Source organism: Pelecanus crispus, chromosome 2, assembly GCF_030463565.1.
Source record: "Pelecanus crispus isolate bPelCri1 chromosome 2, bPelCri1.pri, whole genome shotgun sequence".
Lineage (NCBI taxonomy): Eukaryota > Metazoa > Chordata > Aves > Pelecaniformes > Pelecanidae > Pelecanus > Pelecanus crispus.
Window position 1 is genome coordinate 39337484 of NC_134644.1, and position 24409 is coordinate 39361892.

At 41.4% G+C, this 24409-nt stretch overlaps 1 protein-coding gene across 1 annotated transcript in view; it reads left to right on the plus strand.

Annotated features, from left to right (window-relative positions):
* The first annotated feature begins 21798 nt into the window (after positions 1 to 21798).
* Positions 21799 to 24409, plus strand: part of CREB5 (cAMP responsive element binding protein 5) — a 214093-nt gene continuing 211482 nt past the window's right edge. The window contains exon 1 of the mRNA XM_075705954.1: positions 21799 to 21864. Within this exon, the coding sequence (XP_075562069.1) occupies positions 21811 to 21864 (54 nt within the window). The 5' untranslated portion in view covers positions 21799 to 21810. The remainder of the gene's footprint in view (positions 21865 to 24409) is intronic.

Below are 24409 nucleotides of genomic sequence, written 5' to 3' on the forward strand. Positions count from 1 at the left end.
TAGAGCTGGCATCTTATGCCTGCCTTTGCCTGTTTTCACTATCTGGGCTTTGACTTCCAGGCTCCCCACCACCTCCACCCCCCTGCGCATTGCTGGGTATTAACTGAGTACAAGCATCACATCGCTGATGCATATCAAATCTGGAACGATGGTCAAACACTCTACCCACTTGTGTCTGGGTGTTTCTTGGAGGTTTTGGATTTCTTAGGATTTAGCTTTGAGTCCCCATGTCCAAAGCAGGAAGTCGTATTGCTTTTCCATTTCAGCTTACCGGTTTTCAGCCTCGTACTCCACTTGTGTTTAGAAGTAAATGAAACCAGTTCTTACAGTCCAGAAATGCCTCTTCCTTAACATCTTCCTCTACAATGAGAGCAACGTTAAGACATGAGTCTCTTCTCATGTCTGGTGCAATTTACAGTAGGCAAGGCTAGTACCTTTGGTGTTTATATTTGGTAGCCAATAGATGTGGCAATGTGCCAGACCTACTTTTATCACCATGAACAAAGATGCTCTGGATGTATCTTGATAGCTTTGCCTCAACTGGTGCTAATGGGGTTTTGACTTTCTTGCTGTGCCTTTTTTCTCAGCATTTTTGAATTGGTACACATCCTCTGGTTTGGTTCTGCCCCCCCATCCTCTTTTTTGCTAAGGTGGCTGATCTAGTCTTTACTAGTTTTTACACATACAGTGCCTTTTTGCAGGGTTGCTGGATTCAGCAGCTCTCCTACAACTTTAAAAACTCTGCATTTTAGCTCACTTTTGCTTGGCTCTACCTTATTTTCTAGGTGTTCTTGCCTTTGAAACTTAGCCTATGTGTTCAGTCAGAACACTGCCTGACCCACAGTGACTATTCATCCTCAGCTGTGGTGTTGTATTGCATTCAAATCAGTGTCTTGCTCTGCCCCGTTGCCCAGTGGTGGGTGGTACTCCTGTGAGTCATCTACTATAAATGCCAAATGATAGCATCTTTTGCTTCATGATGTTCTTATTGGCAGCGTCATGCATCACCAGCACTTGGTCACATTTCTCCCGCCTAATACTGCTGCTCATCACAACTGCAGTGATCGTGTTGCAGCTGGCTCCACGACCCAGCTGGAATCTAGCTAGTTGTTTGATCCAGTGGCACAGTTGCAGATATAGCTGATAGTATTTGTACATAGACAGTCTTTGCTTAAGTTACATGTCATATATTCTCCTCTTATAAGGAATTTTTCTGTCCTCAATCACTGCCTGTACAACTACATGAACTACTCACCCCCCTCCCCGGGATTACTGCAGCATTAGTATATAAAGCAGTTCTGTTTCCCACAGTTGTCTGTAGTCTGTGCATTTTTTTTTTTTTCCCTTTCAGTCCTTCCTGATGCTTTCCAGATCCTGTGCACAGGATCAGGGTGCCAGCAATCTCGGTCTGTCTTTGTTCTGCCCTCTAAATTCTTCGAACGTGTCTTTATATATTTAATCTTCACTAGAACTTATCATTGTTTTGATCCTTTCCCTGTGTAATTCAGCTGCCTGTGTTGTTTGCAGATATTTACCTTGGGTTAAATTTGTTTCCTTCTATTGATCGTTCTACAAATGCTCTTGCCCTAAATAATGATTTTTGCCTCTCTAAACTTGAAGCGGATGGCTGCATTCTTAGTTCTGTAATGCAAGCACCCATTTGTTATTAATGTCTCATGGTATCAGGCTGAAATTTTTTTTCCCACAGTATCATTTATTTGAAGTCACAGAACTCACTGTACACAATTTATCACTTTTCCCAATATTTCCAGCATCTTAAACATCATTTTCTCATTTACTTTTTGTCCATTTTTCCTCTATACTTTTCACTATTATGCTGGGGGAATGATGGAACAGTAAAGTAGTAAAGCTTTTAAAAATCTGTACAAATTTAGGTCTTGCTCCTGTGACTGTGCAATGCATTTTGTCTGAAAATCTAACTTTTCTGGTAGTCTGAATCCCTGCATGTTGCCAGTACTTTGTGTTTCTAAAGGCTACATGTGTCATTGTTTTTAACTCTCTCCCTTGGAACTGTCCCACTAGGCTGGTTGCTGCCATGCTTTTGATGTGCTGGGCCCTGGTTATTAATGCTAGAGGATTCTGTTTCAAGAATGAAACTTTTTAAAAATGAAAAAAAAGCCTGCTACTTTTGTCAATGCAAAATGCTACATAATCCCTCTTTAACTTTCTAAACCTGTGGACAGTTTTAGTGAAGTAAATGGGAATCAACTGCTCTTCATCTCCTGGCCTACATGGGGATACCCTGCACACTCAGTATGCCATGGATGGGCTGGTGCAGGGATGCTGTCGCGATTTAGCACAGGGCAGTCCAGGTTCGCATGACGCATGGTGAACCATGCTGATGCAGACCTGGCTGCAGCAGAGCTACTGAGGTGCCTTTGGACTGTGTTTCCTGGTGCTCCGAGTCCTAAGGGGGTAAACTTGATACGGTGCAAGCTAGCCTGCATGGGTCTCATAATAGCCCAAGCAGGAGAATGGCGTTGGAACCACCAGCCTGGCCTCATGGGTCAGCCCTGCCAGAGCCTCATGGGCTCCGTGTAGCACCAGGTCCAGTGTTTCTCTGTCTGTAGCACAGTTAATCCACTGAATCTGGTTAAACCACCTATGGATAACTGAGAGTTGGGAGCGCTTGTGTGTGCTGAAACTTAAGCATGCAATCGAGCGCTTTGATGAATCGGGGCGCTAATGGTTACCCAAGGTGCAAACCAGTGGGGAACTGGGACCAGGATTCCTGGGACTTCAGTGGGAACTTGGAGAAAACAAAACAAGTGACTGTCTTTAAAGCTGATTTCCAGAAGCAGGTGTGCTAATCCTGCAACCCCCTTACTCATGTAGCTAGCTTGGGAAGACCAAAACTACTAGTACTACTCCTGTCTTTTCTGCAGACTTGTCCCTCCTTAAATTTTTAACTTTGAAGCCTGTCTCATTTTTATCTGTTCTGAACACAAGGCTTCATGGCCCATCATCTCATTTTAATTTGTTCTCATACTGATGCTTTCTCTCACCTGAAGTCCCTTTGCTTTATGTGCCCTATCAGTAGAACAGAGAGAATACCACCTCCATACTTTCTGATGTTGAAAGTTTATGTATGCTAAGCTCTTTGCAACTGAAAAGTGCTTATTATTATTACAGCATTATTTTACTGTGGATCTCCTAAAAGTTTTTAACTTTTCCAAATTATTTCCAAACTCGCATTTCTCCTGCATTTGTCAAATCTTGAGACTCATTCCAGATTCAGAGCCAATAACATTATTGCTGTTAGTCAGAACTTGCTTGCAAAGGGGACTTTTTCCATATTGGCCTACACTTTGTCATGGCATCGAACACTTGGAAGGTCTTGGCCCCTTTTCTGAGCACTCTTTCAGACACTTTTCCTCCTTTGGTGTGAATGTAATTGGCTAAAACAAGTGATCATAATATCTTTTTAGAAAGTCATTATGTTAATTTTCCTTGAGGGACTTCTCTTTGGATTGTTCTGTAACTTAATTAAAAAAAAAAAAAAGTAGTCTTGGTTCAAAAGCTCTCTCTCGCTGGCTATGAGGGGTTGGTACTTCGCTTATAATGAATTTATCTTTTTTCTTTTTTGTGCGCACCAGAAGGCAATAAGTTTTTTTTAATAAATGAAAGACAAATGAGGAAAATGCAAGTATTCCTTTGTGCTGGAGGGATATATTTCCGGGGAGAAACCAGGCCAGGAGTGGCTTTCAAACTTCTAAATCTGTTTTATGTGGTGTATAAGAGATTGCTGTCATCACCCAGATGCAGGAAATACCAGTGCTGGGCTTAAGGGGGACAAAGTAAACTTGACAATGGACTGAAAAGAAAAATAAACAATCAACCAACCATTTTTATAGCTTGTTTTTTCTCTTGCTTTAACAGTAACATTCACCTTCATTTACCAGAGTTCTGTGAAACATCTGTATCAAGCCTTAAACTTGCTTGACCTTAGTTTAGGTTCAAGGTTCAATACATTCCATGTGCATGGATGATTTTACAAATCCACGAGAGCTCTGACTCTATGCAAACCTTTTTCCCTGTCCCAGATTTGGCCTCCTTCTTGCTAAATAAATCCAAGGACAACTTTCTCTCTCTGTCTTTCTTTCTCTGAAGACTGCTGCAGGGGTGCCCTTGGGGCTTGCAGGGTGTTACAGGGCTTAGGAATGAAGAGGGAAAGTTGCCTTAGAGGATGGTCAACCTACCATAACAACTGCCCTGGACAGAGTCTTTTATAACTTGAAGAATCAAATTTAAAGCCTTCATTTTGCTAAATCTTCCAAAACAAATGGTTCAGCATTTGTATAATTTTAAAATCTGTACTTCTTATCTCATTTGTAAAATCAGGACAGATCCCTAAATGGCTCCGAGCAAGTCTCCGAGCTGAACAATTTCTCTCCTCCAGCTGCATAGCTGTACTTCTTCCCAGGGCTCCTGCAGGTTACTTTAAAACTACGTAACATTTAGTTGCCTGTATAGAGTTCAAGATTTGGGTCTTGCAGAACCTGGTGGCAGCCAAACCACGAGGCCGGAAACAGAAAGTTTTACGATTTTTTTTTCAGCTTCCCAACACAAGTTATATCAATAACATTATCATTTAAATATATTTAAAAGTAACTTCTATATGCAATAGCATACAAACTCAGTCAATATCTAAAGTGATATCTTTTACAGCTATTACCTGAACACAGATGGAATTTGGGGAGAGAAGGATGAGAAAACATGCCTTGTTTTCAGTGGCTTAGACAGTTTCGGTGCTGGACTGCCCCCATAGCATGAGGTACCCCACCCTGCTCGGGGTCCTGCATCACGGTTGTTTTCCACCTACACAAAGTCTGCACATACTGAGCTGGAGAGTTGTTCTTACGTGATCAGGCAGGTCACTGTGTGCAGGGCGAAGCACTCCTTTCCCCTTGGATGGTGAGGGATATTTCCTCTTGCTAATTCCTGCCAGTCCCAGGGGCAGGAGGTGCCGTGTGCATGGAATTGTGGAGATTGGAGCCATTCTGCTCTGGTGGCAGCAAAACATGATTTGACTGCCAAAAAAAAAAAAAAAAAAGTGATGCATCTTGGATATTTTCTTAAGCTATCACTTTCTCTCTAATTTCTGCTTTAAGAATGTGAATAACAACAGTGTCATGCCTTTGTTTGTTTGTTTGTTTTTTATTTAATGTTAAGTGTGCTGCCATCCATAGGTTTAAAGGCACTGTACAGACAGGCAGCCAGCGTTATCCTAGCTCAGGCAGCTGCGGTAACTTCAGGTACAGCAGAATGGGGTTTTCTGACGACATACAGGCATCTACGTGGTGTCTGAACTAATCCTCCAGGCTTCTTTCAGAGTTGGTAGAGGGAAATTGAATTCTAGCTCATGATTCCTTTCTTCCCAGTATCCAGTTGATGTAGACATCCATAGTGCTCATGTGCCTATTTCTCTCCATTGATTGTGGAGGAAGTCTGGGATGATTGACTGAGGTGGAGATGCTGAGGATGCTTAAAGTCAAGTTGATTCTGTGTGTGTCATACAGTGCCTCCCAGATTAGCATGGCTGGGCAGATGTCTATCTGGAAGGGGCATATCCACGTCAGCAGAGTTTTGTGTGTGGATTAGTTAGCCCCCTGAAAGACATGGCTGATTAGCTCAAGAGCAATCTCTGCCCAGCTCTGCATCGTGCCATGTAAACAGGCACGTTCTCTCAGAATCAGCTCGGGTGTTTTGTGTGGCACAGCAGAGTCATACCATTAGCCCAGGCATAACTTTTTGAGGCAACAGTCTTAGAAGTTAGCTTGTGATTTTACATACCTATAGGCATGTTGTTAAACTGAAGGCTTTGCTCTCCGGAGGGCAGGAGTTTTGTTGCAGAAGCACGTAAGGCACTGGTATTTGTTGTTCTTACACCTGAGCGGAAAATGCCTCCTTGCAGGCTAGCAGGAGACAATTCTCCTTCTGTAATGATTTTGATGTCATGAGATGCAGGCCTTATTTATCAACACACCTCTGGGAAACTATAGATCCCTCCCGTCCTTTCATCCCCCGCACAATCAGTTCCATTTTTGCCTTGAAGTAAATAAACTTTTAAAACAACAAGGGTTTATGGAAGAGGGTTCACGGAGCTGTGATAAAGCACTTCAGGCTGTAACTTACACTTGTTTCTGAGGCTTCACTTTTATTGCTTTAAAAAATTCTCATATGATCTCATTTTAGAATTGGGTACTTCAAAGGTTGTTCAATCCATGTTCCTTCGAGGCTGCCTATACAGCCCTATAACTTTTTTTCCCGTGTTCTGTTCTGTCTTTTTTTTTGTTGTTGTTTTTCCTCCTTTCATCCTTATTAACTGGAAAACACCAAAGAGATTTTCACACACCAAAATGAGTAGTCTTGCAATATTATAGCCATGCTTCTTTAAAAGTTACTGTAAAATCACGGTCCATTGGTGGATACGTGTTTTCATGTTCATGCTCTATCAGCAAGAGCCCGAACTAGTCTTGCTATACAGGCTTGCTTACTGGAGATCTGCAGGCAGAACTGTTCTGGTAAAGCCCTCCAAAAGGGATTTGATTTAAATTAGAAATAATTGTTTTACCAACTATGATTTATCACACAATTGAAGCCTTCCATCAAAAAGCACAAGCTATACAGGCTTTTTGAAAAGGGATGAAGGAAAGAAGGGATCTTTGCCAGCATATATGTATTCAGATTTTCTTGTCTTCCTCCTCTCTGTCCCCCAAATATCGAGTCATATCCAGTAGTGAAATGGGGTTGACCTCTCTAACAGATCTTGAAATTGGGATCTTCACCACTATGAGGTTTGACTGCTTGAGTTGCAGGAATGCGTTCTCTGTCTGGCCTTACTAACGTTGCCCTGTCAACTCCTGCAAAATGGATTTTGTAGTCAGTTGTGTTATATGTGTGAACAGAAGAGCTGATCTGGAATGATAAAATTCCGTAGAGACTGCATTGAGGATGAAACCCAAATATTTCTGTAATTCTCCTCCGAACTCTGTCACACAAACACCCTCCCCAAAATATTATTTTCATTGTGGTTTCAGTTTCTTTTCCCTTTTCTTTTTCAGTAGGAAAATGGGAGAATTGGAATGAGCTTGCCAGAGAAAGCCATTAAGAAAAGAAGACAGAGAGAACTTGCTTGAAAACATGAAGTACATTCTTTAAGTTTCTTAGTGTGAAGGACCGCAATGACTGAATTTTTTTTTCTTTTTCTTTGCTCTGATACTTACCTACCAAAGTGATTCATTTGCTCCCTTGTACACCTAAGATTGAAACCTATAAAGAAAAATGTAGACTCTACTTAAAGAGCTAAGCATTGGTGCTAGAAGCAAGATAACCTGTGAATACTTCTCACAAACAAGTCATTGAAATGAAATATGCTTTCGATGTATTTATCTCTGCTCTTCTATGTTTGTTAAAGCCTAGGTAATGCTCAGGAAATTTTTTTCCAGGTTAACTTCAAATAGGAGATGCAGCCTGTATCTCAACATATGTTTTTTGTTATTTGTGAAGTGACACTGGGAGAGATCCTTGTATTTTAGATTGTGTAGTTAGCCCAGATGTTCTTTCATGAGTAGGGATATTTCGCTGCTTCTCTTCTTACCGTTGCCTACATAAAGGAGCCAACTTCTTAGGTCTAGCCCAGCCAAGATAATACCAGAGCTGTTGGTGTAGTATCAAAGTGTGTTGGAGAAGGACCTCATTTTTTAAAACACCATAATGAAAAAAGTTCACAACACATTGTGTACTACAGCCACAAGCGTGCTATGAAGTAATAAAAAATGCATAAAATAAAATGTTATGTATGCAAATGCAAAATGAACAGTCCAAGATCAGAGGATTGTTCATGTGAGACCAAGACAGTATGTAAGAAATGAGAACATGAGGGGAGAAAGAGGGAAGTGTAGCATGGGAGTCTGCTAGAGGAGGTGGATGGTAGTTCTTGGAAGGAGACTCACGGTAGTCCCATATGTGCTCGATACCGTCCAAACGTTTTCCATTCTGCAGAATTTTGCAAATATTTGTATTATTTGGATGATCCAACCAAAATGACTGATAAGCATTTTCTTTGTCCGTTTTGATGCATGAGAAGATAATAGAACCTATTTATAATTGCTGCTAACTGTCCTGAAAGAAAATCAAGTGCTATTAATATTCAGAAAGCTATTTGTGGCATTGATAAATGCAAAAACATTAGTCAGTATCCGAAACTGTTCATATAAATAGCTCGCTCTCTCTGTGAAGAAAACCTAGCCTTACCTATAAAAATATTGGATGGTATGTCATGCAAAATTATGACAGCTAGAGTATACAGACCTAATGGCCTTCATATTACTAGCATATACTTGGAAAGAAGTATCCTGCAGTAATATAGCTTTCTGAGAAGAACTCCTGACCCTCCTCAGGTGCCTGATCAGAGGCAGACGGTGCACTGAAGGGATCTGTCAAGCGCTTAGGATGAAGGTCTCTTTCAAAAAGTGCTCTGCAGTCCCAGACACTGAAGCCTGCATTTGTAATCCCTTTATCGGATGCAGTCACTGGTATTACTAACCTGTAAAATCTGCTTTCGTAGGAATTCTGCCACCTCAATTATGCCTTCATTTTGTGATGAAGTTACCTCTATAGCATAGGTAATCTGAAGTATAGATAGACCTGGTCAGCTGGTACAAGACACCTGTAGCATGTTTGCTGTACAGGCATATAGAGGGCAATAAGGTTAGTGATTCTGTATGCAAAGATCGTGGCTCTTTGGGTTTTTTCTGTAGTGGGTTATATTACTTATATTATCAGGAATGTTAATGCTTACATTCTGATTACTTTTAAAATAAGGGTATTTTTTCACCATCCTGGTACAAATCTCAGTGATCTTCTGTTCCTGCAAGGGGGGACAAAGTAATTATATATTCATATGCTTGCTAGACCATCAAAACAGCCTATATATGAAATCCTTTTTTTAGAAAATGAGGCAATTATATATTGAGATAGCTTTTTAGTTTTTTAAAATTCTATTTTAATTTCTCATACAAAGAATTCGTTATTCATAACTCTCTGCACCCTAGTTCAAAATGAGATAAATTATATTAATTAAAAATGCAAAAAGCCAGATCAGTCTATGCAGTCCAGTCCCAAAATAATGATCTTGTAGTTAAGCAGTACACTGTGACTATAAATATATATATATATATATATTTATTTCCTGGCTTTGCCACCAGCTTTGCATGACTTGGAATAGATCATGTAAGCTAGGATTTTTCAGGTGAAACTACAGATATAAGATACTTAAAGCTCCTTGCAGTTAGTTATGATTTTGGGCATCTTTAAGCTCAGTTGGAAAAAAAAGAAATCAGTCTTTAAATGTGTGTTCTTTAGCCTCTTGTCTATAATTTTGGCACAGTATTATGTCTTCATGTCAGAGAGAATACTGAGAGAAGAATGAAGAAAATAACATGTATGTGTCTGACCTTTCCTTATTTGCTTATTGTTAAGATAAATATTCCCTAAAGGGATATGATTTGAAGAGGGTGTGTGCAGCATGAGTTGAAAATAAAGCTTTTTAAAGTATTTCTGATTGGACACCTAAAAACTGGGGGCACTCAGTATCACCACTGCTCTTGAAAATCTCAGCCAAGATTTTTTCATTTTTCCCAGAAGAGCTATGGCCAGGATGGCTGAGGCTTGAAAGCTGTGTATTTACATAAGCGCAAGTTACAAATCTGTGGTTTTTAGAGATGTTTGAATTTCACCGCTTTACACTTGCAGCATGTTTTAAGTTGCTGTGAGTTGTTCGCAGATTGTGAATGTACAGCCTATGGAGAATTACTCCTTACTTTGCCACCTTCTTTTTAGGAAAAGTAATATTTTTTTCATGTGTGTCAGTTTTTAGTATTCTTGTTTGTAGTTATGGGTTGGTCACGGCCAGAAATTTGTGGCTAGTCACTGGCTGGGAGTTGTTTCATTTTGATATACTGCCTCCTTAACGGAGGCAATACTGCTTTTTTACTGCAGTCTTCTAAGAAGAGTTCTGAGGAGTTTTGTATTGCAGAAATGTACTTGCAGCCCTTTAGGAGAGAAAGCAATGTCCCTTCCACACTCACACCTACCCCACGGATTTGTGTGCACATGCACACGCGGACACGTACACTCACTCCTGCAGTGCAGAGCTCTCCTCACTGCCTGCCAAGCAGATTTCTCTGCTGTGTAGCTGCTCGTGGGAGGGTTTCCTATAGTTTGCATGTGTATTTGCCTAATGACGGGCACCGCTCCGTTGATTCTGGAAAGCAGCCTCATCCTCCTGCCCAACCGCTGGTAGCAGTTTGCTTTGCAGCAGCTGTATTAGTTGAGAGCAGAGTGACAACCCATGTTAGATGTCCCCTGCTTGTCAACTGGCAGTGAAGCAATGACTGTATTGATAGAATCATAGAATCGTTTAGGTTGGAAAAGACCTTTAAGATCATCCAGTCCAACCATTAACCTACACTACCAAGTCCACCACTAAACCAATCAAGGGTAGACTAGACTAAACCATGTCCCGAAGTGCCACATCTACCTGTTTTTTGAACACTTCCAGGGATGGGGACTCCACCACCTCTCTGGGCAGCCTGTTCCAATTCTTGACCACCCTTTCCGTAAAGAAATTTTTCCTAATTTCCAACCTAAACCTCCCCTGGCACAGCTTAAGCCCATTTCCTCTCGTCCTTATGTCCCTTTACCTCTGCATGCCAAGTCTGTCATTCCTTGAGGTGTGTACACAAGCTGCACCTGTCTGGATTTGTTGCAGAGCCCTGGGTCCAACCCTAGGCTGCATTGGCTTGGGAGTGCTCCCAATGGACCAGCAGCTGAGCAGCTTCCCCACAAGTGCCATGGGCTGTTTAACCCTCCAATAGAGACCAGCAGGAAAGCTGTATATTGGGCACTGCGGGGGCTGGGGGCTCCCTGGGGCTGGGACCACTGGGAAGCTCCTGGGGGTGTCAAGGCGGGAGCTGTCCCACCACCCCAGCCAGGGAGCAGGGCAGCCCCAGTGCCCAGCATTGGCACCTCCCTGCCTATCTTGGGGCTCCTCTGAGGCGCTGATCTTTGAACTGCTGTTCTGGGGTCCAGAGAGGGAGGCAGACTTTTGTTTCTCTCTCATGCATCAAATGTGTTTGCAGGGCATTGTTAGTGCTGGGGGCTGGAGAAGTGCTTCTGGCCCTCACAAGTACCTCTGGGGCACTCTTGCTTTTACCCAAGTTGTGGGGAAGATAGGGATCGCTGCTTTTGTGCTCAGAGCAGGCATATATTTGCACAAAAGTCTTTGAAGACCTGTGTTGGATTCTCATCAAAGTTAGCCCCTCTCTTGGGTCCAGTCCTTTAATGGTGGAGAAGCTTGGCCAAGGGTTGCGGACACATCCAGGGCAGAGGGGGACGCCAGAGCCAAGCGGGGGGGTCTGCAGGAGGGTGGGGGGAGCAGCACAAAACGGTTTGTTTTGGTTTTTTTTTTTTTTTTTTGCTTTGTTTTGGATGTCTGCCAAGCAGTTTGTGAGCCATCCTGTGCTCTTTCCAAGTCAGATACCTGAATTGCTGGGGTCCTCAGCCTTCGCTCTGGCGCTAGCTGGAAGGAATCCTTCGGTGTTGTGGGGCACTCTGTGCTGCTGGCCTGTGTAATGGGGGGAGAGGAGGGGGCTTCGGCACTGAGCTTATCTGCCCTGGGCATCGCTCGCCTCTCCTCGTGTTTTTGGTTCCACGCCTTGGTAGTGGCTTCTGATTTCCAAGCCCTGGGGAGGGCTCTGTCTGCAGCGCGGCATTGTTTGTTGACGATACCTGCACTGGACACGTCCCGTGATTACTGATGGCGCCTCACGTACTCCAGAAGAGCGAGGCTAAAACACGTGCCCCCACCAAACAAGGCTTTCATTAACTTTTGCGAATTGTTCTTCTGGACCATAGTTCTGTTTTGATAAGATGAAAGCCTCCAGTCTGACAAAAAATCTCAAGAAGGAGGTGGTTGTAACGTGTATGTGGGCCACCAAAATACAAAAACTCTTGTTTTTATATCTGCAGCTTCTCCAAGTGTATCTTTTTTTTCTGAGTTACTAGTTAGTACAAGCAAATCCTTGCTTACTGCTTTACTTGAGTAGTCCTCTTTTAAAGCCCAATTGCACTGTGCTATATTCAATGCAAATAGTAAGGACGATTTGGAAACAGCTTTTTAACCTGGTTCCAAAACTCAAATCCTCTTATTTTAATGCAGGTATTTTAACAGTAGGATGACTCCATCTTGATATTCCTAAAAACATATGGACAAGCCTAAATCCAAATGAAACTTACCCAAATAGGTTGCTATGCTGCTGTTAGTAAAACTTGCTATATGACGTGGGGAAACTAAGTGTCTGAAGATAAGGTGTATGTATTGGAGATTGCCTGTAGCTTTGCACATACAAAGTTTAAAGGGCTGCAAATCAGCCTGCCCTTGATTGTCAGGGCTGAAAAGAACAGTTTTTAGTTTTTAATGTCTAAGCCTCTCTAGTGCTAAGTACTGCCTGGGGGGACGTGAGGGCTGCCAGTGTTCTCAGCAGAGATTTGTTACCACAGAGGCTTTTATCTTATACTAAGAACAGTGAATGTTGAAGATTTGATTCAGGACTTTTTGGGTAATTTTGAAGAGAGAGAAGTTCCCAATAAAAAAAATCTTAAAAAATTGTAATTAAAAATTGGTGAAAGTTAATAATTAATGGCTTGTAGCTGAGTTATTAATGGCCTCATTTTTCTGTGTAATGAAAGTCTTAAGCTGTCTTGTATGTTAACTATAAAAAAAAAAAAGTAAAAAGTGAGATTGGCCTTAATTTAAAATCATTTTATATATACAGAATTGCAGAGTTGTATCCGTAAAATGTATAAAGTTGGTTTGCAGAGTTCTGGTTTAGGGATTATTTTATATAATAAACCAGAAGGAAAATTTGGGCTGGCAGAATTTTCAAAGCTCGTGTTGAAGCCCCTAACTGCTTCTGGTATGAAAGTCAGCTAAGCAGCGTTGTGTTGTTGTTTCCCCCAGGATATCTTTTATGCTTTCTTTTTTTTTTTTTCTTCCTTCCCTCTGGAAAGCCAAGTGTTTATTTGCATGCAAGGTAGGTGAATTCTTTTATCTATTTGTGTATCGTAAACCAAAGCAATTAGCATACTGCAGTTACAGTACACTTAAAAAACAAAACAACCCTTCAAAACCTTCAGTCAATATTATTCCTGGAGGGAAAACTCTTAATTAAATTGTATGCAAACTACAACAATAGGCAAAGTTGTTTGGTGTTTAATAATAACTGTTGGGGGCGGGGGGAAGAGTGAAAAAAGTAAGTGTAGCAGAGAGCTTTGCATGCCATTAACCCAAGGATAGAAATGAGGTCAGCCTTTGAAAGGACGGACAACATGCTTATCTGCCAACATTGGAAAGTCCCAAAAGATTAGCTTATTTGCCAGATGTTACTGGGAGTTCATCATTGACACCCTCTGCTTCATGGGCTTCATCTCTCACCACAGTTGCAGTTGCCTTTTCTGCCCTTTGCAGGCTTCCTGGAGATCTTCTCCAGTGCAGAATGCGTGAGTTTTTTCCTTGAAGTAGGGTTTTTTTTTTTTGTTTCACAGCAATAGGCATGATGAACCATCTTAACTTGTGAAGATGATCTGAAGACTCATTGTTTTTCTTTCATACACCCACGATAATGCTCTTGGCTTAGGAACCACTGACATGAAGCATAGCAACTTCTACAGTTCTGGGAATGGGTCTGTGTTTGTGAAGGGGTTTGTAGAAGACAGAGGAGCCACATCAATACTATTAACCTTTGAGAGATGAGTGAAATTTGGGGCAGACCGTCTGACAGGCTAAGCATCTTCTGTTCTTTTTTTATCCCTTTGTCTGAAAAATAACTAGATACAATTTTAAGTAGGCTGTTCTTATGTTATTAGCAACTTGGTAGGGCATCAAATATTGCACTGTGGTGGTGGTGTGTAACCCACTAAAAATTAGTAGTGAGAGAGAGTGCATGCTATCAGATCTGTATTAATAATGACTGTAAGAGCCTGGAATAGCGTTCTCTGCATGTATCTTCTCCTTTAAATCTTTCAAGAGTTTGGTAGTAAATATTGATTTCAGCTAATGGTGGTTTTAACTTCTGTGTGTGCGTTCTGTGCCCCAAGGGACTGTGTCCCAAACAGGGAGAAGCCAAGACTTGCTCGTAAAGAACAGAGCAAATATGTTTTTCCTTTAAAATGCTAGCTGTTAGTGGTTGTCTCTTGAAGCAAGATTCCTGTCACTTGTGTTACTGCAGTTGTGCAGTTTCCCCACCTCCTTTTGTGCAGAACAATTTGTGAGATGGACAGTAACTTATGTAAAGGCAGATGTTATCGCCACATACCATGAGGTATCCAATCTAAGAAGTCTGAGGGTTGAAGCTTTTGAGATAGTTAGCAGAGAGTCCTGTTGTAGCAGACGATTGAAAGCATCTGTTTGAATCCTGCTCTAACGTAGCCTTCATACTTTCTTTCCATTGACTAGCCCAAGACCCTCAAGTCTAACTAGCCGAAGACCCTCAAGTCTAACTTACCCTTCTAACATGAGCACTGAAGTTGAATGCCTGATGATGCGGCGCAAGAATATTCATTCATGTTGAGATAAACATGAAATTCTGATGCTGTTTGACCATCTGTAGATACTTGACGTTCTCCCTAACATTTGGCGTGTTAAGTCCATAGTCCCAGATACTGGTTTTACTTCAGTAGGTCTGGGTTAGCTGTTGAATTTCCTGCACTGAAAAGCTAGCAAAAAGATTGCATGTAGGGAGAATGGAGAAGCGATACAGGTGGTGTTTCTGTCTGCCGGTGTGCAAAGTGTTCGTTGTCAAATAGTGCCTTTTCCTTACATTACTTGACTTTGTGGTCATATTGCTACAGCTTGTGCTGCTGCATGTTCTGTTAAGCAAACCTCTGTGCTGTCAGCGAGGTTACAGTCTGGTCTCTTGTGTCGTTTCAGACTTGTAACTAGGGAAAGCAGGTATTAGGGTTGTTCTGCAAATGCCATCAGTGGGGGACAGTTGCAGAGCTACAAGCCTGGGACGCTTCCAGGTCAGGCCGGCCCTGTTTGGCCAATCGCAGAGTGCAAAATAACCACATTATTCCTCAAAGTGTTTTTCCAGAGTTGAAGTAATAGCAATCTTTCCCTATAAAGATCTGATTTCTCCTATAGAATATTTCTGTGCTGAGATAACTTTCATGAACTGTTTTCAAAAGTGCTGGGGTTTGGGTTTTTGGGTTTTTTTTCGGTTTGTTTTAAATTTACTCTTCACCTCTGTTCTCCTATTTCCTTTTTTTGTCTTCTATTGCCTGTGCTTAATAACCCCATGGCCATTTCTGTAAAACAGCAAATCCTTTTGCTCTATACCAAGTAAATCCATGATGGGTTTCCTATACTGAAATGGAGAGCCCACAAAATGTAGAGTAATCGCTTACACTTGTGCATTTTCATTAGACTTGAGATACAGCTCATCCAGCGTAGAGGACAAATTGTGCCCTCTACCAAATACTCTATCTTGCGTGGATGATATACAGTGTTGGGCTCTCACGCTGCTGTTACATGGGAAGGCAATGGGTCATCTGCTTTCTGTTTTGAGTTTCTTTTTCAAAGGTATCCTTTTACTCCCTTCCTCTTCCTCAGCCCAGTCCTCAGTAGTTTGCCGTCCTCACTTCTGCTTTCTTTCTCTTTTCCATTTCCACTGGTGGCTCCTTGCCCCCAGCCCCTTTGGGGTTCTTCTTCCTCTTATTTCCCCCCTCCTTAATTCCAGAGTTTTACAAACTTCATACTTGTTCCCCTTTGAAATTTCCTATCTTTGCTCCTTTTTTTAGTTACCCCAGTTCTGCTCACTCTTTCTTGAGAAGAAAGCAGCTCTGCATAAGCAGAAGAAAGGCAGGAGGCAGCTATTTGGTTTTCCTTGATAACAGAAACAGTGGGTTTTAGCGGCCAAATGCTGAGCGGGGGAGCAAAAACCCTTCTACCTCAGCTGATTTGGAGGTGAATGGGTATACCCAGAAGAGAGAGATGGGACAAAACCTTAGGGCTGCTGGGGAGCCTTCCCAGCACTGGGTTTTGTTCAGGCAGGCAGTAAGCAAACCGAGTGGCCGTTTAAAAAGAACAGGGGTGTTTGGCAGTGTGAAACAAGAATCTTTTTGGTGCTTCATTTGCAAGTCATCCTGAAGCATGCCAGTGGCCAGTGCCTTCGCAGGTGGCAAGGGGCTAACTGCTAGTGAGGCCCCCCCCGTGCCACACGGAGGGTGCTGGCTGCTGGGCGGCAGTGCTGCCAACCGCGGGGAAAGGACCGAAGGCTGCTTGCTGTTGAGGCAATTCACACATCAACCGCTTTTTGAGAGCACTCGGCTGTGCCTAAAGATTTATGGGGCTCTCTTCTTTTAAAACAAATGAATAAAGGCCCAAGCTGAGTGTTTTTCCACATATAAATGTCAGAAATGCAATCACAAAAACTTCACTGGAGTACCAGCGAAGGCTTGAGCCCCAGCTCAAATGTGCATCACATTAAAGGCCTTCTCGGGGACTCCAGACACAAATTGCTTTCCAGCATCCAGAACCATTTGGAAATGCTTTAATCCTGAAATGAGGGGGTTTCTAATGGAAATGCTGACAGACCCTTCGTTGTAGCAGCCGAAGCAGGCAGGGCCGCGATAATGAACCCTGTATGTGTGCATGTGGAAAGCGTGATGCTAGTTTCAGAAAACAAGCACTTCCACTGAGCAGCCCATGCCGATGAAAAACACCATGCACCGTTCCAGCACAACGACACTTAAAATTGGCTTTGCTCATGCAAGGACATATTGTAAACAACCGTAGGAATTAACCCTGCATGTGCTACACTTCCAAAACCAACAAGTCTTAATAGCATTCTTAATAAAGCGGTAATTATCTGTAAATAGTGCCGTACTGAATAGCCACGACTAGCAGTTTAAAATGCTGCATACACCGGTGGGTTTCTTTAATATTCACAAGTGCACCGTAACCGCGTCTCCTCTCACTTTTTATACATTGTGGCCGTGACCCTAAAAAATAGGTGATGCTTCATTTATTGCTCATGTCTCTGCATACTGCTGCTAATGCTAGCGACTGTGTGTTTTGTACTTGTATTTGGAAACCTCAGTGACCTTGGTCACACCAGGCTGAAGAAACCTGTCTTGCAAACATGTGCCCAGGTGATTAATTTCAGCAAACAGGTTGCTTATAAGAGTGTAATTACTCACTTGTGCAAATGGCAGGGTGGGTGCACTGACCTGTATTAGACACATTGTAGTATACACCTCCCCATCGGTTCATTTTCACTGTTAATCAGAGGACTGAAAACCTTGCAACATTTAGACAGCTTGAGGTTGAAGGCTGAAATGTCACTTTTAAAAGAGGGTTAAAAAGGTCGTGCAGCTGCAAATAATAATAGCCCAATGAAAATCAGATTCTTACTGCAGCCCACTTCAAGAATAACATTGAAACAGGAAACAAGCCTGCTTGATGTTTTTACCAGTAAGGCAATAAGATTACTGCTGAGTTTAAAAAGCGGGAGAGAGAGACAGAAAGGAGCATGCTTTCTTGGTGTTAGTTGTTAGAACTATTTTTCTGATTCGGAAAGGATGATTATGGGGTTCTGTAAAATCTCCTTGAGGAGCCTGAGGACGTGGGGTACTTCCCTCTGGATGCTGCTGAGAGGGAATGTAGTTTGTTGCTGTGTTCTGAGGGTGGTTTTGTTTCTTTTGTTTGCTTTTTATTTCTTTGTTATGCCCTTGCATTCCTCGCTGTGGGCTTCAGTTTTATTAATTATAATAAAAAAATGTTTAGAAGTATCTTATGCAGAAATAGAAGAAAATCTTGGCTTGCTGCAGAACTTACTTGTTTCTCTTCTATGTCACATGGCTTGGAGAAGTCTTTCTATCTTTCTTCTATATTTTTGTTTGTTTATTTTTCTTATTAGAATACCTTAACTTCTCCTAAGCAGAGTGATGTTTCAGGAGAATGGCAGGCTACAACAGTGTAGCAGATTTCCTCACTTATGTATTCTGCCAATAAGGCTCTTTACGTGGTCACAATAGGGCAATAAATGCTGACAGATGTTGTTAACATGTCTATTAAAATTCAGCCCCCTTTTCTGCTGCATAATGCACTCATGCCTATTGTTAATAATATCAGAACTAATGCTGACATATCAATATTAGTGCTCGCTTATATTTATAATCCTTGTTTGTTTCTTCGAAGAGGTCACAAAGTTGCAATAAATTAAGCTGTTGATAACAGAAGTAAAAAATTCAGGCCTGAGCAATTTTTTAACTTTTCAGTCATCATAGATTTGCCTGATATTCTTCATGCACGTTAATTGCGGCAGTCATATGCAGTACTATGAAAGGTGCATGAGTGTAACTTGAATTTTTAAGATCCCAAAGGTTAATAAGCACCTTAATTTAGATGGAAAGGTTGCTGTGATTTATTTTTATTAGGTGAAGTTGAAATGTTGCCATTGGTTGCGTGATTTCCTTCATGTATGCTGAACCACCTGCATACACTGTGGAAAAAGGAGACTTGAGTTGTGTGGCCCGGTGACACACATGAGCTGTGTGAAGTGAACTGTGTGCCAGAGGCTGCGTACGACTGAAGGATGGGAGATGCATGCCCGCATCTTGAAAAGGGTGCCGTGCAAACTGTGCTATGCACAACCAAAAAATCTCTGTTGCTGAGAGCCCCCATCCTGCTGCAAACCTGGGGTGAGATCCTGCGTTGCTCATGGATCTGCAGCTCTTGTGGAATTCAGCAGGAATAGGGGATGCAGGAGGTTCACGCTCACAGCCCAGATTTCCAGCTGCTTGTTTCTGGTCAACATTCAAGCACAAAGCTTGAATTACTGCCGCAAGACAGTAAAGCACCAGACACCCTCTCAAAGATTGTAGGCGGTAGGCAGCTTCTTTCACTCATTTACTATTGTAAGAGAGTCAGTAGTACTACAGTCTCAACTGTGGTGATAGCATCACGCGTAAATATGAATTCTGCATAGTGCAATTTGTCTTGAGGGCATTGTGCTATCTGGTAACATGTTATATGGGTCAAGTTATGCTAGACAGGATCCTGGAGGGCACACATGATATTCTGGATTATTACTTTTTTTTTTTTTTTTTAAAGTTTAGTGTCTGCAAATAGTTCACAAAGACTGATTCTCATAGGAACCAGCAGTTGCTTGTACGTTTGTGGTAAATGACTAGATGCTGAATCTGACACCTTTTCGAAGTACTGAGAATAAAACCTAAGTTCATGTTTTCCTGCAGTCAGTCCCCACACTCAGGATTCTGGTGCTTGTCGAGTATGTTATTTTGGTGCTTACTCCGTGCTTATCTAGTCACCCTGAGAATCATTTCATTGTATCAGAGCATGTACTGATGGATTTAGGGACTGAAGCTCAAGCTCAGGGTGAGGAGGGCAGTTTTAGACTTGCAATACTCAATAAGAAAACAAACTCCAAATAATTCCTGGTAATGTTTTGAAATTCACTTGGACACTTGGGACCGGAATTGTTACTCTCTTGTTTTCTTTAACTGAGTCTCATCCGTTGTTCTGCTATTGAAAATGCAGTTGTCGCTCTCCCCCGAGGAGGGGAGTAAGGGGTAACAGAAACCTTTGGCAGTGCTTCAGTTGCAGGAGTAATTGAGATATCAGATAAAGCCTTTCATTTTGCACACGTAGCTTCCCGCCCCCCCTCCTTTCTCTGAAAAGGTCTTTAGGAAAGACAACATCCCAGGGTCACATCCCATAAATAGAGGTGGACTTAAAAATCCAACTTAGCTGGAGGTTTTGGTTTTGTTTTTGCAGGGGTTTGTTTGTTTAGTCAGTTATCTCTCTGCTGCTTGTTTCTTTCAGACAGGATAGCATAATTCAGAGCATTTTTATTGCTTCACCTCTTAAGAGCTTGTCTATGCACAGTCTGGAACCGAAATAACTGAAACTAGAAGTAATTTAACACCTTTAGTTATTTTAGTATAAGCCTTTATGCGAACATACTCTTTCATTTCTGATTATGAGTATCCTATTTCAGTTTAACATAGCTGTAAGTTAAATCAAAACAGGATATGAATAATCTTAAAGGAGTAAATTAGGTACAATTTTAGTTATTTCAGTGCTAGTCGTGTGTAGATAGATAGGTTAGTCCTGAGTTAGCGTCTTTCTTGACACCTGATTGTATTTGGTGCAATAAATCACTTCTCTCAGGCCAGAAGTTGGTCCGCATCAAGAAAATGAGTTGATGCTAATTATCACCTTCAGGGGGTAGCATCCTTGTGGAGGTTAAAGGGCAAATAAAAATAGAAATTCTTCACTTCTGGATGCTGCTGCTGGGAGACAGTGGAGTCAGGTGAAGGGTGCTCTGCTGCCTTTTTTTTATTTTTAAGGTCACAAGTAGGAAAATATGCTGTCTAGCAGAATGAATTTTAATTAAAAAGAAAAAGTTATCTTCCAAAAGTTTTGGGGTTTTTTTGAGAACTTAGGGCACTGAGAATAATTGCTGTAAGTACAGGTCTGGCTGATGTTCAGGTTAACGGTGTATTTATTGTTTGCAGGGGATGGTAGCAACACTTCTGAAAATAAAGCTTTTCTAACAACAAGTGTAAAGATATTCCTGATAATAGGAAGCAATGAATTGTAGTTTTAAGAAATGACAACAGGGCTGAGTAATTTTAGCATTTGTCCTTCTGCGGATTTTTGTAGTTTTAAAATCAAATCCTGCTTCTCCACCAAGATATTTCTCTTTGTTTTATGAAAAAATTACACAAACACGACTCGGGTATTTGTCTAACGGGGGCTGCGGTGAGGCTGAATTGTAAGGGATTTGAGGCATAATATAAGCAGAAGTCATTTGTTGTGCTTTAAGGTGAGTCAGCTACTATATTCTAGCTTGTAATGCCAGTTGTACCAACATGCTCAAAACATTTCCGAAAGAAGTGACTTATTTTATATCCTGGAATGTTACTAAAAAATGGTTTTTGTTGATGCTGGTCAGGGACACTGCTGTAATATTGACCCAAATTCAGCTGCGTTACTGCATTCTGAGGGCAAATGTTTCCTCCTTTGGTTTTATTCGAGACCTGGGAGTTCTCCCCCAGGCTTTAGTTCAAGGTTACAGGACTGGAACTGCTACGGGGAAGCTGCAGCTTTAGGCAGAACTTCCCTTCTCAAGCTCCTGAGGATCTAGTGGACCTTTTAAAGGATGGGGATGCACAGCTATCTTGTGTGTATAGAGAGCATGTATGTAATGTATTTTAAGTTATTAATATCGAACAGTATGGATGAAGAACTTCAAAAAGTGGGTTCTTCCTCAGAAGTAACCTAGACGTCTGGTTTTAATGCTGTTCAGCAGGAACTGAAGAAGGAAAGGTAAAACCCCTTAATTCGAGATATTTCTGAGCAGACACGGTCTTATCTAATAACTACGCTGAACAGACACTTTTTTCTGAGGCAGATTTCTGCTGTGAAAGCTTAATGGGTTTTTTTCTTCCTTCAAAGTAAATACGTGCTCAGGAAGGAGTAGTAAGAACGTAGACTGTAGGGAGCCTGCTGAATATTAGCAAATTTAGTACTCTGAGGATGAAAACTTTGTTCTGGTCTGTTTTGGGAGTTTGAAATAAAAGCACAAACTGTGACAATTGTATGTTGCATATATGTGTGAAGTTTAGAACGTATATATTCATAGGCTCCCTTTCTTTCCCCTTCCCCCTTTTAACATGTAGATTTATGAGGAATCAAAGATGAACTTGGAGCAGGAGAGGCCTTTTGTCTGCAGTGCCCCAGGCTGCTCACAGGTGAGTGGAGTCAGCGGTGATATTAATTGAGTCCTCAGCACTAGCTCTGGCTTGTATAATGCCTCCTGATATATTAACACATGCCTAATAATAATATGTGTGTTGTTGTTTTTTTTTTTAAGTCCTTCCCCCCCCTTCAGTTCCCTCCTTACCCCACAAGATATTATTATAAAACATTTAAAGCAAGTACAACAGCCAGTCAAAAGTGAGTTGGTAAAAGTGCTTCTCAAGCTGCTTCTGTGCCTTCCCTCATCCCCAAGCCTAATATTTCAAGGCAGGTGTTGGAAATTCCTTTAGTGGCTAGCAAGAGAGGACATACTAGGCAGGACACATTTGTCTGTCTTCTGCTTAGATGTATGATGGAATATATTATGTTTCCTATAGGATGTGATAACCCTCCTGATTTTTTTTTTTTTAAATACTTAAATACAATGATATCTTACTAGGTTTGTTTTGTTTTGTTTTGTTTTAAAATCTTTGAGACAACTTCCTACTAAATATTCTCTATGGAAAATGCAGCCTGTAGATAGATTCTGCCCCAGGATATACATTTGGGATTCCTGTTGACTGGTGATCTGCCATGTGTCTCTGAGGGTATAATCTGACCTGTACCATTAGATATTTAATGATCTTAAAAATGAAGTGACAAGGATTTTACCTGCTGAGATTTTGAATTGGGATTTATGTGGTTTTTTGATGATTTTGCAATGGTGAGGGAAGTCCCCCCCCATGCAGCGATGAGGGAAGTTCCACATGTGGCACCTCCAACCCTAATTTGGTTTAGCGACAAGAGTTTGTGAATAAAATCTTCAGGCAAGGGCATCTTTTGGGCTTTTTCCACAGGCTTCCTGTATGCATCTGTTTTAAGTTATTTAGATTACCCATTTCCCAGAGTCCTCCTCTTTTAATGAGGGTAATATTTCCCTGCTTTAACTGTACTTTGGGAGTTTTCAGTTGGCTAATATTTTTACAACCCTTTAGGTTCTTCTGGTGGAACGATGGGTGACTGTTACTGGGGTGTAGGTGTTGATTTTGCCAAGAGCTGAAATAAGGAAAGGGAGAAGCCTGAGGTCCGGTTAACAACTGGCCAAGCAGCTTTGCTGTTTCATGAAGTGGGAGCCTTTCTCTGGGTGTCAGAGTGCATCTTTTGGATTGTCCCTCTGATCAAGGATTTGTCACTTCAGGTCTCCACATGCAGAGTTAAACTTTCACCATTCTGTCACAGAGGTAGAATAAAAGTATCTGAGTTTTGTAGTCAAGTTTTATTTACCTTTTTGTTGAATCTTAAAACTAATTTCCACTCAAATCAGTGGACTTGAGTGTTTTCATGTCAGCTATTAATTAATTTCCTCAGTGGAGGAGAAGCTGATCCAAGAAGATCATTTAGGTGTTCAGAGAGCACATTTGGTTGTATGTTGTTACAATTTGGAAAGACAAGCAATGTAGGTGTGACTTCATCTTAAAAAAAAACACTTCCCATTTCAAAACACGACCTGTGTTTATTGTAAATGAGGACTCGATGGAAGTGCATAGTGTAGCATTGCTACCCAGCTAAGCTGTCTGGGGACTGGCTTCTCTATTGGCCAGTGCGGATGGGTATTGAGGGCTGAGGGAGTTGACCTTCTGCACAAGGAAGAAAGTAGACTTACAAAAAAGGCAGGCAGAGAAGTCTGGGCTAGAGGAATAGCTTCTCTTCAGTTGCCCCATGCCCTCTTTAAGCTGGCTGATTTCATCCTGAAGACAGAGCGTGGCGTCCATGAAGGAAAATCCATTTCCACGAGAACAAAACGTGGGTTTTTTCTCTCTCAATTTCATTGAGCAAGGTCTTTTACATATTCCCTTTGTTCTTAACATAAATTTCTAGTGCTGCATTTCTTCCAGATGAGTAAGCCATGAACCAGGATTTCACAGTGACGAAAAGGTCTTTGGGATTTTTTTTTTCCAGAGAATTCATTTCCATAATTTATGCTGCTTTGTCTATGGGCTTAGAGAGATTTTCAGAAGGTGTAACATACTGCAACTATTTATATTATAGCCACAAGCAAAGTCACTTAGCCAAGAATATACTGTGTTGAAAGCATTAAGTCACTTTAACTCTGTTGCCCGTTTTTTTTTTTTTTTTACAGTCTCCTATGTACCTGTTGCTTTAAAAAGCAGCTTTTAAAATTTTTTTCCTCAAGCCCTGGTGATACAACTTTTGGCCTTTGCTAGTTGTGAAATAACCCTGTTAAAACTATTACAGTAGTTTGTAGCAAAGGTCTGTGTATGCACCTTCTGGTGAAGGAAACTTAACAGAACCAGTCTGCTCTTTAAGCCCAAGTGTGCAAGTGCTTGAACATTTATTCAAGCTTGTCTCTTCTTTGTCTTGTTCAAAAGAAGCTATTTGTTGTAGAAGTCTGTTATCAGACTGTAAAACAAAGTTAGCACACTGATTAGTTTCTTACAAAGCACATCTCTGCACCTTCTCTGCTTGACAAAGGAAAAGAATTTAATTTAGTGTCATAAAGGGTCATAAATAGTTGTTACATACTGAGCACCATTGCAT